At 32.1% G+C, this 16686-nt stretch overlaps 1 protein-coding gene across 3 annotated transcripts in view; it reads right to left on the bottom strand.

The window, feature by feature from the left end:
- Positions 1-15908, bottom strand: part of LOC139485239 (glutamate receptor ionotropic, kainate 2-like) — an 80280-nt gene extending 64372 nt beyond the window's left edge. For all 3 annotated transcript variants that reach the window (XM_071269527.1, XM_071269526.1, XM_071269528.1), the window contains exon 1: positions 15128-15908. In XM_071269527.1, the coding sequence (XP_071125628.1) occupies positions 15128-15200 (73 nt within the window). In that variant the 5' untranslated portion in view covers positions 15201-15908. The remainder of the gene's footprint in view (positions 1-15127) is intronic.
- Positions 15909-16686: the final 778 nt, after the last annotated feature.

Here is a 16686-nt window from a genome sequence, read left to right as displayed (position 1 = left end):
TGCATTTTTGCATTTTGGAAAATAGAAATATAGTCCAAACAAATAATTGTACCTTCTTCATCAACGATTTTTTTTTTTATAAATTCTAGTATAATTAAAAGACAATTGTCATTTTCGTATACGCCAATGATACTACAACCTACTGAAGCGAAACAAAAACAAAAACTCGTACAATATATCTTTTTTTTTTTTTCTTTTTTAGATTTTTGGACGCTTTCTCTTTCAATTCATCATTTTATACTCGTATAAAGACAAATAAGTTTACTCTTTTATATTGTATTAGAAACAAATTGGACGTCATACAATATTCTCCCTCCAGAAACAACAGCTGCAAATAGATACTGTTGTCGTCAAGACCATATAACCTATGCACAAAAGTGTACTTTTTCAATAATTTACTTCAGTAATTGTATCTAGGTATAGTAACAAAGTGTGTTCAAGATCAAGAGAAATAGATCCATACCCCCTAAAAAAGATTTTTGTCACATCATCACTATATTTTCATATATGCCTAGAGCACAGACAAGTCTAATTAATCATTACTTCATACGTGTTATGAATAATTAAAATGAAAATATCAATATCAGTATATTATATCATAAATCATCTAGAAGGAAAATTTCTTTTTGTAATGCCCTTGTAATTTGTTAAATTCCGTAACTATTCCGTCATATCCCGCCGTGTGACCTGTTGCGTGCATTAACTTAACTCTATCTCTTATATTACGGATATGAAGTACGAGAATTTAAAGAGTTGTGAGGTATTTCTTTTTTGAGACAGGAATCCAATGTCAAAAACAGACAAACTAAACGACATATAAAGCAACAACAACAGACAGGTGTTAACATAATATATCATGCTCTGGTTCATTCGTAGTCTATAAAAATTTTGAATACAGACAGAGATGAAGCAAATTTCCAATGTTTTCATTTCACAAATGGGTCATTTTCAAATTTGAATTTACATTTAAAGCTCATGGGAGTTCTGCATACATAGCAGGGAATCATAACCCTGTCGAAACACCATGGATTTCAAGTGTTTCTGTTAGGTCTCTCCCGTGATTCCCATGAGTGTGTGTATATCATTGGTGATATAGGTATGCATATAACATTATGATAATATATCATTTGGAAGCAGTAAATTAGCAGTAAATTGGCGCTTATTATTGATTGTCGTTCAGGCATCATTCATGAAATGATGAACAAATCCATTAAAAAGTCATTAGTAGAGTATAAAATAAAAAAAAGAAGATGTGGTATGACTTCCAACGAGACAACTGTCCACAAGAGACCAAAATGACACAGACATTAACAACTATAGGTCACCGTACGGCTTTCAACAATGAGCAAAGCCCATATCGGATAGTTAACTAAAGCTATAAAAGGCCCCGATATGACAATGTAAAACAATTCAAACGAGAAAACTAACGGCCTTATTTACGTAAAACAAATGAACGAAAAAACAAATATGTAACGCATAAACAAACGACAACCACTGAATTACAGGCTCCTGACTTGGGACAGGCACATACATAAATAATGTGGCGGGGTTAAACATGTTAACGGGATCCGAACCCTCCCCCTAACCTGGGACAGTGGTATAACAGTACAACATAAGAACGAACTATAAAAATCAGTTGAAAAAGGCTAACTCATCAGATGGACAAAAATACAAGTGGACGTGGCCGGGTACTTGTACATCCCGACAACAAAAAGACACTAGGAACAGATCTGAGAGTACTCGCAATTATCTGAAAGCTAGTTCAAGGCCACTAACAACTAATAAAAACAATCATGCATCTAAGACTAAGCTATCAATCCAATGGATGTATATATACATGTATTCAAAATTTCTTAACTGTATCTTGGCATAACAGTTGCAGAATTGTTGCTCGTCAACTACGTACCTTATTTTGCCTTTTAGCTTTTTAACTCACTGATGAGTCCATTGTAGATGTCGTACCAATACAGTTAAACATTGAACATACATGTAAGTTTTTTTTAATATTATAATGTTCAAGTGATGTTGTCGCTTTAAATTCTTTATTTGTTTGCTGTTTTTAAATTTATTGGTATATATATTTTTTTTTTGCCTCGTCCATTTTGAATTAAATTATAATTTCTTAGCCATTATTTTGCAGCCTTAAATGCTCAGTCTCTTTCTGTTATAGGGAAAACGGTAGTATTACATTTTCCTAGCATTAGGTTGGCCTTATGTGTACCCAAGACAGGTGAAGGAAGTCAACTTAGGAGCGCCGTGATTAGATGTAAGGGTACAATGTATTTTTTTTTATTTATCTATGAATAACTGCAGTGTTTATATTTACAATATAAATTTTAAAACCTATTGAAATATTTTCTAGAGAATTATTCGAAAAGGCTTTCAAAATTTTATAAATTTGCTGCAAAATGACGGTGGGCATGGATAACATAAACAAGCTCCGTTGGAAATTGGTCATGATACTATTTGGCTTCAATTTTTAAAAAAGAGTAATAAAGTACTTTATCTTACCTCCTATACATTTCCAGGAATATGATTGGTTAAAAGCGTCCGCGTGCAAACCGTGTATATTTGATATAAGGTTAGTAGGGAGGCGGGGCTTATCTCATACACGGTTAGTAGTGGAGTTACGTCCCTTTATATTCCTTATTAGGTAAGAAGGGGGCGGGGCTTCTTTCATACACGGTTAGTAATGGTGTAATGTCCCTTTATAAAAAACAAAACGGTACTGAGAAAAAATCTTAAAAGTTCGAACAGACGAAGCAATTGATGATTAAAATTGAAACAAATTCATAAAACACATTTAAACCTTACAAGTCGTTATTGTTGGCATCTGTTTTTGTAGGATCAATGGAAGTATTTTCTTAGTGCTAACAGTATTGAAGACTTGCTCATTTTGAGAATCACTAGTCTTACTTTCACACGTTAAGATAGTCGGTAAGATAAATTCGTTACATAGTGTGCTAGTGACGTAATTATAGTATAACTAATCGCCGTATTTGAATATCAAAAATAAGACAACGCGTGACCGAACGACGCATGGATTAAACGAGTGCGCAGCACGAGTTTAATCCATAGCGGCGTTCGGTCACAAGTTGTCTTATTTTTGATATTCAAATACGGCGATTAGTTGTTCTTTTTATTACATTGGCAAATGGCCTTTTTTTTATGAAATTAATGTAGAAAATGTAAGGAACTATATCTTTTTCCTACGCATTGACAATTTGTTTTGATCCGACGTTATCGACGTCTTGACAACGCCTATTGTTGTATGACGTCAGAGAGTGAAATAACCACGTTTATTTCACATGTGAAATTATCGGTTTTTATCTAACTGGGAAATCAATGTAATTCATTGCAACCAATGTAATAATACGGTATATATGGGGTCAGTAAATTCCATATGGGGATTCGAGCTTCGCTCTCACCCCATATGGAATTTACTGACCCCATATATACCGTATTAGGTCACTAGCACACTATGTAACTAATAAACACCACACATAACTATTTTATCCAGGTTTTTGTTATAAAAAGTGGTAAAATTAGAAAATGTTAGTATTGTCGCCTTTGGCAGAATAAATAGTACCGTTTTCCCTATATTTCTTGTATATGTAGTCAAACTTTTTGATGTTGTTCCCCTTTATGCACTGTGGTTGTATATTGATACCGAATTGAGTACTCTGACTGTGGCACCGATGATCTTCTATTTGTTTATTTCGTACACAAGTTTCCATGTATTCTCTTGAAGGTCATAACTTCATACTTTCATTATCAGTCTCGTGTTTTATTTTCGGAACCATATCATACATTATTAATTCCGAATGGCTATTTAGGATAACTAACTTGTCTATTAAAACAAACAATTGTCTGTATTATGTGCCATAAGGACGCCATAACAATGTTCTGCATAAATTATTCAACAAAATAATGGCCTCGACAATTTTTGATAAGAAAAGTTACTGATTGTAAATGGTTTTTCTTATCGGCACTACAAATGGATGGGAAATGAATTAAGCGACATCCGAACAATCGCGGTTTCTTCGGTGTTTTTCATTCAAACTTATTTGCTAATGGTAGTACTAAACTAACCTCAAAGACACCACAATTTGCACTTTTAAAGTACATCTATATTTAAATATATATGCAATGAAGCGCTTCATTTACTTTGCATTTTTGGTTTGAAGGTGATATAGCAAACTACCTGACGAGTAACCATAAGTTAACGGCCGTCTTAAACCATAATTCGTTCTATATCGTTAGACAATTGTTATTACTGTATAGGAAGTTCTCATTTTTAAAATGACAAGACATTTTGAAAAGGAATTCAAGAGCATGCAAATGTATGTCTAACACCCACAAAAAAATTTCAGTTGGCAATGAAATGATAAAATATTTACAATAAATGTACCCAATTTGAGGTGTGCACAGAAGACTTCAGTGCTTCTCTAACAAATCATTTGAAATATCCAAATGTTATTCTTGGATTTTTAGAAATTTTGTTAAAATTTGATCAATTTCAATTCTATCATCGGGTGATTTTCTTTACCAAGCAAAAAAAAGAAAAATTTGGTTTCCAAACATTTTTTTGAGAAAGACTTCATAAAACCATCTGAAATTGACAATTTTGCAAACACACAATGACACAGGTCCAATTTGAGTTGTTTAGGGACTACTTAAAACAGGATCCATTCAAATTTGACAGATTTCGCTGTTGTCGTTACTTTTACCTCAGAGGTATACTTTTTTCACTTTTCCAAGGTCAACTTCAGAAAGCATCGACCAACTTATTCACCGTCTGGAAAAATTATTAGTGACATCTTATAATAATACAGATTTGTTTTAAAGTTTGACCGACTTAACTCTGGTGTTGAATGCATATCCAGAAATCGACGCCACTTTGCTTATTTGAATATTATACTAAAGAAATCGGATACGGGTCACGGAAATTACATTAAAATGATAGGGAATTTTGAAAAAATGTCTATTTTAATTTTAATTTAAGTGATAGACAGGTTGCCGGGGCAGAAAATGAATATACACAACAATATACACCATTTAAACGAAACATAATGACTGTTGTTGCAAAAATACCGCTTCCTGAGCCATTTTAAAAATCGAAGCGAGAGGCTTTTAACATTGCAGTGTAAAATACAGGCTAAAATGGCTGAAACGTCAAATTTGCAAACTTCGTGTTGAAAATTGGCTTACAACAAGTTCATTACAAAAACAGGTTGCCGGGGTGAAATATGAAACTTGAATTTCCAAAGAATAAGCAAGTCCAAACCTTGTATGTGTAGTCGTTGAAGTCTAGGTTCCCACGTAAAATTAAAATGTCACTATTTCAAGAAGAATAAACTCACGAAAGCACGAAAAATTCACTAAATTCGCGTTCATTGTTTTGATTTTGACTGCCTGATAACTTTACGGAAATATCAAAGTGATTGTAAATAAGGACTCTGTGACGGGCAACTTATAATATCCGTGTTTTAAAGATTTTAATGATATCAAGCCTATCAAGCCAGTCCAGTTCAAAGTACTATCACGTGGTACAATTCTCATTTACATATTATGAATATTAATTAGCAAAACCACTACTAATTTCTGGCTATGGGTTATGCCCATTTAAGAAGCACATAAATAGCCACCACACTATTTGGTTGTTGACAAAAACTTGAGCAAAAATCAACTCATTTTAGATTCTAATTTGTAGATAATGTCATCACGCTTACTTTCACTATGTACTTTGTTTTTAATATTATCAATTTTCAACAAGTGAGAGGTTTGGCTAACTATAAAAACCGGTTTTTTTTCATCATTTTCTACATAAGACAATAATTGTACCTTGTAAAGTATAGGACAGTCGTTTTTCATTCGTTGGGTGTGTTTTAACTTTTAATTCTACCATTTGATAAGGGACTTGCTATTTGAATTTTCCTAAAAGTTCGGTATTTGTGTTATTTTACTTTTTTAAAACTCAAATTACTTATTCTTAAATCAAACATGCATTTAAAATATGCCAATTCTTAATGAATTAAAACTACGAATGACTTGAAATAAGAAATGAAACCATAATTTACAAGTAAATATCAGGCCTATGGCAATGTTATAATTCACATTGTTGAAATTTTTAGTATCCTTTAAAAAAAACTCCACGTAAGGTGAAACTAAAAGAACAGGTTTTAATTACTTCTTATGGCCTACATTGTCATAGTCCTAGATTGAGAACGCCGTTTATCTAATGAGCGATATTTGATAAATGACATATCATGGTTAACATAGACGGTTCTTGATATAAGTACATATTTGTGAGGAAATGTCAGAAATTATGCAATTGGTTATAATACGTGTCATTGAAAATCCACTTATCTATGATATTGATTTATAAAGTTGCAATTTACTATCAAATGTCAATTCACAATTTGAAGAAACAGGCAGACATATGTATGGATCAACGAGTATTGTTACTGTTTTTCACACATGAGCAGTATAACGCTTGTTATGATAACAATTTCATAACTTCTTTAGACCTTTCTAAACATGTTCAAACATGTACTGCTCATTGTTGAAGGCCGTACGGTGACCTATAGTTGTTATTGTCTGTGTCATTTGGTCTCTTGTGGATAGTTGTCTCATTGGAATCATACCACATCTTCTTTTTTATACTGTATTGTTATTTAATCCACGTATACTATATGTTGCTGTTAAATATTCGTTCACAAAAGGAATCTGTGTATACATACAATACAATCACCAAGATTCTCATTAATAATACTTTTGCTGTAGCTTAACTTTTGGCGCCCACAATAAGCTCATTAATAGTACGTTTGCTTCTCTTATTTATCGGCAGTCCACAGGAAGATCAGTAATAGTGCTTTAGCTTTTGGGCTTACTTTTCGGCTGTCCACGAGAAGAGCATTAACTGTACTTTCGCATTTTTATTACTTTTTGGCAGTCCACAAGTCAAGTTTTCATAGTACTTTTGCTTACTTTTCAACAGTCACTAAGAAGCCTATTAATTTTATTTTATGTACTTTAATGCATGCTATAAACAACAAAGTTATTAATTGTACTTTCGCCTTTCGCGTACTTTTATGAAATAATATATTCATCAATGTAATCTCTATACGTGAAAATGCATATAAATGGTAATTTTTGGGAGAAATCGCCTCGAAAATCAACAGTTATTAATAGTGTTTGTTCAATGTACCTGTTTACATTTTTATGTTTTCATCATTACAACATAGTATATGCAATATAGTATCAAATGAGCGAAAATTGAAAATGAAATCTTTTGAAAGATTTGAATAATAAGGGTCTCTACACCAAATAACGGACGGACATTAATATACCCTCCTAGCCATGAAAAACTACTTCAAAACACGCAATTTATTTCTTCATTTACATTTGTATAATATCTTAATAAGGCCATGATCATTGTAAACCGGAATTGTGCGATAAATGAATATAAATACTTGATTACTGTAAAATCTTTTGAAAAAATCTGACCTTTCCTAGTCTGTATCTAAAATGCTGCGCATGCACGAAGAAGACGAACAATCGAGAAGAGGTGCACGGGAGAATTGTGGCTTTTAAAAATATGCATGATAATGTGTCTTAAAAGCGAGATAAGTCACGGTACGATATAATGCATTCAGTAAATTGGTTGCATGTACCGACGCTGTGCGATGCTGCAATCCGAAATATCGTTATTTACCGTATTCGCAGGTCTACACCGGCACAAACGTTTTGCAAGGAATTGTGTCGTCGAGGTAGACAAGTTCAGCAGAACAAGTGTGATGGTGTATAGTGCAATATCCTTAACAAAATAAAATCAACAGTAGCATCACTGGCAATTGAACACCGCTCTTTATAAAACCTAAATTGTAATACCTAGTCACATGCATGTCATGGTCCCCCGTCGGGAAATTTTCCAACGCGAGAACGCTCGATCGTACACTGTTTGTCCTACTATGGACTTTCTGGTGAATCAGAAGGTAACATCCTGTCTTTGGTCTTTCACCGACCGATTCAATAACACGGTGGGTATGGTTGTCCTGCGAGAGAACGTACTGTGCTGGTGATTTGGTCCTGACGGGTGCTGGTGGGTCCTGATTCTGTGCTGGTGGGTTTGTTTACATTGTATCAGAACGGCAATAAAATGACTGTTTTGTTGCTTAATTTTTCTCTGATGTGTCATAAGTACCATGCAAAGTATATTACAACAATATTATATTGCAAAAGTCGTGCAAGTTCGTTAAACGGAATTGTCCTGACGCTGTGCTGGTGATAAGAAAAACGGTCCTGGTTCTGTGCTCCTATGTCCTGGTTCTGTGCTTTTATATTTTAGTTAAACGTGGCATATATTCAAGATCATTGATGCTGTACTGTTATTGACTTATAAGCTGATGTCTGCTTTCTTGAAATTGACATTTTTGTGAATCTGTTTACTGTTATAATGAGAGAAAAAATACCCCCATTTTTTTTTTTTTTTTTAAACTAACTGTAATCTTATTTATTGGCCTGTTAATGGAACCCTTCTTGCCCCCTTTTAAGATAAGAAAATATGTTTACGATTTTCGGGATTACGATCCTTTTGCAAGATCACCAAAATATGTTGTAATTTATACCATACTTATATAAAGTAGATGATGTGGTATGTTTGTTGTCAATGGACAAATTTCCATAAGAAACCAAAGGAAGTATGTGTTAACAACCATACGCCATCGTACGACCTTCAACAATAACCCATAAAATAAAAATGTAAAAGGTTTTGCATAAAAATGGAGAGCAAAAATATAGAACAAAGGACTTTCTGAGCGTTTGAATCATGTCTTTAGCAGCTTAAAACACATTTGTTTGTGAACAATTGAGTGCTGACTATAAGAATTACAATAGTATTGCGGGTTTGTTTGTTTGGTGTTTTTGTTTGGGGGGGATGGGGATAAGTTAGAGCGAGGTTACAGTGAAAGCTTGGAATAGTTTCCCGTAAGATTTAAAAGTTGTATTGTAAAAGAAAAATGTATCTTATAGCTATTAAGAATCACTTGCTGTAAGATTTTTCCAACAATTTTTTGTCTAAACGGTTATCAGGTATTATTTTTTTTCGAAAGTTCGATAGAACACTAAAAAAAATCACTATTTTATGAAAGGGCAGGCTAGAATATGTCAGAGAATGAAGACGAGATAACCTAGAGAACACTAATTAAATTAAGATTTCTTAGCTTTTTTCATTTCAAAATAAATATTTTTGATAAAGAATTACGGGGGAGGAAGTGAACAATGTGTCCTTCTTTTCTATATATAAATATTTTTCATGAATATAAATAAAATGTGCCTTGATTATAATTGAAAATGAGTAAATGGAAAAAAATACCCAACTAAAATACACTTTTATTTTAATATTGGTAATATCACTAAGCTTTTAAGTTTTGTGTGTCAAACACACCATCTCTGTAGTAATGACTCCTTACTAAGATATTTCACTGCATTCATTTTTTTTTCTGCATTTTTTTATATTGTGAATTCATAGAATTATTATATTAAAATGTAGCCTTAATTTATATTTAATAAAAACTGAATCTAAAGCCAGATATATCAAACATTTTTGTTTCCATCTATCCGTTTTCAGGACTTTAACAATCAACAATAACACGCCTGGAATGTAAAATGCGTACTCGGCTGTCTGTAATCGGCTATTTTTAGACACCCCAGGCTCCTAAAAAACAAGCCGGGGTGGGGTTCAAAGATGCAAATTAAGTACTTATATCCATATTTTATCTTTTCGTGTACGGTTTATGACCCCTCCTGTGGCCTGTCAATTCCGAAATGTGCAAACTGCAATAGTATCAAAACAGCACAGACAATGAATAATAGAGATTTATTTTGTACATATATCAAGGGGAAACGTCTTGCAAAGCATTATTATTTATAGTTCATTATTGAATTTAGTAGAAAAAGAGAATTTAGTGAAAATAATCACTATTTTTGTAGAAAATTCACAGACCTTTGTACAGAGATTTTTGTTATGTTTAGCATGGGATAAACACAATGGTTCATTACCGAGTAAAAAAAATCAAAATGTCTATCTACCTTGCACGTTTCAGAAAATTCAACCACACCAGAGCAGATAACGAAACTGGTTCCAGCAACATTTATAAGCAATTTAAGATTGTGACCCTCACAGTTCCATTCACCACAAATATTCTCGTTACAACGAATCATTTTAAATACAAAAATACGTGTTGCATGCAGCCTTTTGTTTATCTATTAATATATGTATACGGATAAAGTTATGAAAGGCAGCAGGGTCATCAGGGTGAGGAGTCCATGTCATCTGATATAAATGCTAAGCATAGATCTAGAAAGCGACATATAATCATGACATTAAAAAAAGTCTCTTTTTTTCGACTTTTTTCAAACAAATTGACACATAAAATGAATTATATAGTATTGTGGAATTTTTAACTTATTTTAGATACTATATATTGTTATCTGATATTGGACGAAATATGTTGCCCTTTTATGTTATTATGTAATACAAGTTCAGATCATTTGAAAACACATATTAAACAGCCAAATGGATGCACAAGAGCTAAAATAGGAGTCATAGATCCTGTTGGCAACAGCTATCTGGCTAATTTTATTGATTTTGTAACATTTGTTTCAAATATGACCAACTTCTTATCCAAAATCACCAGCACCGTATCAGGACCCACCAGCACAATGACAGGACCCACCAGCACAGAATCAGGACATGCATAAATTGAGAAAATGCTAAATTTTAATAAATTGCAATGTTTTTTCACAAAATTGTTTTGTCGTGTGGATTGCGGTATAGAAAGCGGACTCTATGAGCATTTTTGTTTTATTTTTTCAGTTCGAGATTTTCAGAAAATGAGCATTTTTGTGTTACGCTTACTGAAACAGTTTAGAGGGTCATTTTTTTAATGGTTCATATATGAACCCATAAGAAACGAAATTGAAAAATCTCAACTGTTTTCTTCCATTTTTTATGAGTGAAAACGTCAAAAATCATCATTTTCGTCTTTGTTTACATTTTTTCATTGATCACCAGCACCCGTCAGGACCGAATCACCAGCACAGTACGTTCTCTCGCAGGACAACCATACCCACCGTGAATAAAGTATGAGATTTTTTGAATCGGCGTGTTCGCATACGACAACCGAGGGCGCAAAAAGGACTAAATTCGACGCCTTATAATTTCTATGCCTTAACGGTCCCTAGTTGTGTTACAGTCTGCTCGTGGGAATAGAAGATATCAACATAAGCATGACATTACCTGATTCAGAGCGTTTTGAACTTTGCTTTGTTAAGGTCTGTTATTTGCATAAATTTTAAATTATGAGCAATGATTTTTTTCATTTCGCGGGAGAGTATATGACTAACCGACAGAACAAATATTATATTCATGTTTATACTGTCAGATAATGTAATTGAATTCAAAATTATTCAACCAATTGAAAATAATAATGAATTAAATGCCATGTGTTTTAAACGTTAAACGAAAGATATTTAGGAAATTTATCGTGACCAAGAAACGGAGAGAAAATGAAAGATATTTTCGTATATAAACAATTCAAGCATGATAGAAATAGGGAGATGTGGTATGAGTACCAATGAGACAACTCTCCATCCAAGTCACAATTTATAAAAGTAAACTATTAGTCTTGAAGTTAAAAGCCAGAGTACATTGTGCTTGTATATCTCGATGCATTATTTAAGCACATTAATCTGTTATTTATCATTCTCCAACACAATAGTGTTTTTTATTTTTTTTTTATTTTAGGTGGTTTTACCTAGAAGGTAGGTTGCTAGTTGTCTTGATAATCAGTCTGTAAGTATAACAATCCTTATGACTATGCATAACGACTATTTGCGTACTCCAATCCAGCTTGAAGTGAATTAACCATCTGTTGTGTTTGCCTTCATTATCCATTGTCAATATACGGTCTCCATAACAGTTTGTTTATTAGTTGTTACTATTACAAGACGGGAAATCCTAAGCCATTTTATGTAAAACCTTATATGTCTACGTATATTGAAATGATACGTATATACTTAAAATAGGCGGGAAATACCATATGAACTTCTTAAACACATGAGTCGAAAAAAATGTGACAGAGCCATTGTAAAAACGGCAAACGACGATACGACATATAAATCCACAAAACAATACATGGAAGGTTACAGATTGAGCATCAAAAACCCCATACAAACCAGGGTTGTACCACTTGCCATAGGGTCAAGATATTTATGGGAACTAAGACCAGTTCATATCCACGCTATGATGAACATTTCACTATATATCTGAAATTGATTGTCAATATTTGCTTTTTGTAGCAAGCATGAATTTGCACGTGTAAAACGGTTAAATCGTTTACAGGGAATTTTAAAATATATAAATTAGAATCAACTTCACGCTCTAGATATTAAGGAGAACAAAGTGGTGCGTTCTGTAATCCGAATACATATTTGAATATTTTAATATAGCAATATTCTAAATAGAAAATGTAAAAATGTCCTTAAGTCCCCCGTCCGTAACTTTCAACAGGACAAAATTAATGGAAAACAGATCAAACAAAACTGAAGTTTATGAATATATATTATCAAAGAAAATAACGGCAAGTATTTGCATCAAAACACTATTAAATTCTTCAATGGTATTTCCTATATAGCATGCACTATTTTTCATTTGACAAAGAATCGATGGACGTCTGCAGTTCTGAAATCTCTAAAGGGAGGTATCAGTTTGTGTTGCAAACAATAACTTCGATTTCTACTCCTAAATTTAATTATCGCCTCAAACCAAGTGGGTGTAAGAAAAAATATAACTTTATTAAAATAGTTTTCTAGAGTTTGCATTTTCCATCAAATTCAAAATGTTTGTTGATTACTTTGAATTTGCTTAAACCATTGATTTTTAATACAAGGAACTCAAGAGTTTATAGAAACAATCATGAATTGTTTGACCGTAACGGAATACCTGTTAAACTATATACTTTGTGATTATGACCTTGACCGAACTTTTACTCGCCATTACCAATATCAGTGAAACTAGAACGAACTGGTTATCTTTAATAGCACCTGAGTTTAAAAGGTTCATTTTGACCTTGAAGTTATCAAATTTACTCTGTACTCAGAGTGCAAAATGTGTGATCCTAAACAACAGCTCTAGTATTTTTATAGGTTGATTTCTGATTCTGAATACAAAAACCGTTCTCGAATTTTATATGACTGAGGTATCTGGTCTCGTTTGAAAACATACCACATCTCCTCATTTAGTCTTGTGAGATAGGTGCTGTTCAATATTTAGATCTACATGAATGGTTTAAAAGTGAGGGGTTTAGCTAGCTATAAAACCAGGTTTAATCCACCATTTTCTACATTTAAAACAGCCTGTACCAAGTCAGGAATATGACAGTTCTTGTCCATTCGTTTTTTTGATGCGTTTTGTTATTTGTTATTTGATTTTGCCATGTTATTATGGACTTTCCGAATTGATTTTCTTCAAGTTCAGTATTTTTGTGATTTTACTTTTTAGTTGACTGTTATTTTTCTTTTCGTGTTTGCAATGTTTGTCAAAGTGTTGCTGCTCTTTTTGGACAAATGATTTTTTTGACATCTTCGAACTTCTTTATAACGTTGAATCCACAATTGATGATTTATTTGTAACGGTTATAAACAAGCTGATGGTTTAAGTGGTTTCTCTTTTAGTTTTCATCATTTTTATTTTAACATTGTTTGTATATTTCTTTCAAAATGAGTTCTTTATTAAAATGGAAGCAAACAGCTCATATAGAACCCATTTATCGTTAATAAGTTAAGTACACATTAACCAAACTATACGGTACAAAAATGGGGTGGTTAGTTTTGTTATTTTTATCGACTCAAACGCCCCACTTATTGATATTTCCTGACATTATTATTTTTCATCTGAATATAAGAAAGCACTGTACTTATATTAACGGTTTAAAATTATAACAACCAATACCACAAGCATATGGTGTAATAAAAACACCCAGCCTTCTAAAGAAACAAATACAAGTGCTTTGAAAGTACGAAGAAAAGTGCGATTGTAACAAGATAAGCTTATTTTATCAGTCATGTCATTTCTACATATGAATACAAACATGTTTCGTGGTAGGAGGTTGAAAAGAAGTATGCATTAAAGATTTGTCTAATACAAACATAATTACACAAATAGTTAGACGATTATAAGATAAAGTTTTAATGAGATAACAGATGGATGATGGGTTATATTTTTGCGTTATATCAACGTATAGAAAATTTTAGAAAAAAAAGGAAAAAGAAAATTATAGATTTAGTTTTATTTGAACACGATCATCAAACAGTAAAAATCAGATGAGAGACCGAGAACATTTCAATTTAATTAGTAGTTTTGTCATAACAACGTTACTAGACAATATATTATCGATTTTTTAGTTTTTTGTGTAAAAATATTAATTTCTGATTTTTTGGAAAAGTCAAGACCTTTGCTAGTATTAAAAATCTTTGTTTGATTATAAATGTATTAGGTTGTCACAAGCTTTACAGATTCGTCTCATTCACATTATATTACAATGATTTCTACCAAAAAAACATGATTAAAATATTGATAGAATAATTATACGCACGATAGCACTCATACTTTTCAGTTTACATAACATGTGATATTTTAATTAAAGAGTATCCAAAAGAAGACGATCTCAGTTTATGTCAATAAAGATGAAAATAGTCCATATATGAATTATTTGCTTTCTAAAAGCAATTATTTACATGTAACTTTGAGATCGTCGTCTAAAAAAGATGGCAATATTGTAATTCCAAATTAATGTACAGGGTTGCTCATATCACTTGTGATACATTCGTTTGCATACAGTGAAGGTATGATCATAGATGACAAAAACAAAACGAACGTTCGTAATATCTATTTTACAGGCATTCTATGGGTATCCTTTGATTACTCAATTTAATAAATCATACTGTTGCTAAAGAAACGCTTGAGAAAAGAACATTTGCATCAGTGAGGATAGGGTTTTCTGCGTTTGTGACAGCACGTAAGAGGAAGATATATAAGAAATGAAAATATAAAAGAAGTACTTACCAACTTTGTAAATGTCTTTTCCGCAGGATACATGAACAATAAGAAATGCTGTAATATAAGTAATGAACCACATAACGTTTACTGTTTTAAAATGTGTATGGGCTGAAGATAATTCCCCAGCAGTGTCAGCCTGGTGTTATCACTTTAGTCAGCTTCATAACTCCATAAACAATAACCCTCTAACTAACCCATCATATACTATTAATCGCCAGTTAAATAAATGTCAATATTTTTCTTAATTGTTTATTATTCAGTAACATTCGCCGTATTCGATATTGTATTACTCCAAAATCGAAAAAACCTGTTCACTTTGCCGCATTTGTACAAAAAGCAAATAATATTTCAACAACTTGTAACACACTATCCCATGTTTATCTTTTAATATTTATTACATCTCCATTATTTAGTCGTTATTAAGAGTTATTAATTAATCACTGTTGTAGGAATATTATTAAGATGATAATAATATAGAAATGTATTTTGTTGTGATCTGATAGACCTCCAATGAATGTAGGATACAGGATCGATATAAGACGATCAATAGATACTCTCTTTCTCTGCTTCTCTTCGTAAACTTTTATACTCGTATGTCAACAGTTAAAATGTCTGTTAGTCAAATTTACACAATTTATCTGATTTTTTTCCTGTATATTTTTATCGTAAAAATCAGCATCCATAACGTTACGAAGAACTAGACCTGGAAATTAAATTTTCCGTTGCGTTATATAATAATTATAGCACATCTTAGCAACATAGATAAGATAAAAAAAAAACAGAATATGAAAGAACGCATTTTCTTTTCTACATTTTATAGTATTTAAAACATTGCACGTGGACAGTTTTCGGGAAATGAACAAATATACCTATCTGATGTCATTCCTTCAGAGCAACATGAAACATGTATCTTTTGAACAATTTTTACATCATAATTTTAATTTCAAATTTTCTGAATGTTCAGGTCAGTGTATTTAATTTCACTTATCAGCTTTTAGTTTAGAATTAATTGGAACAATTCTGATTTAAATACTTGCATGTGTATTTTTTTCAAATTTTGAAGACCGCTGTGTATATATATTTAGTTAGATATTAGTCTGTGAAAAATCCAGTCGAACACACGTGAATTTGACTTCATGGCAAACAAAAGTATTGACAAACTGAAAGAGAATATTGCTTAGTGAAGAACAAGGATTAACTAATTGTAAATGTCAATCACTAGCTACCTAAATCAATGCCTGGATAATTTAGTTGAACAATATTATACATTTGTTTCGGAAGCATCAGAAACAATCTGCATATTCACTCCTTCCAATAAGTTATCGTATAACACACAGAGAAATCATTAGACCTTGTTTAGTTTTCATTATTTTAAAAGCATAGATTTTCCAATTTCATGAGTACTTTTAGCCCACATTCGCATTCATAAATTAATAAACTCCCATTTGACCAAGTTTGGCATTCGTCAAATTAAAATTATACGAATTATTCCTTTCCATGTGATTTTATAGCTTTTTTTTAATTTTCGTCTATGAGCAATCCTAATAAAAGTTAATATATAGATA

The sequence above is a fragment of the Mytilus edulis genome, chromosome 8, assembly GCF_963676685.1.
Source record: "Mytilus edulis chromosome 8, xbMytEdul2.2, whole genome shotgun sequence".
In the NCBI taxonomy this organism is placed as follows: domain Eukaryota; kingdom Metazoa; phylum Mollusca; class Bivalvia; order Mytilida; family Mytilidae; genus Mytilus; species Mytilus edulis.
This window is presented reverse-complemented; position numbering and strand designations above follow the sequence as displayed.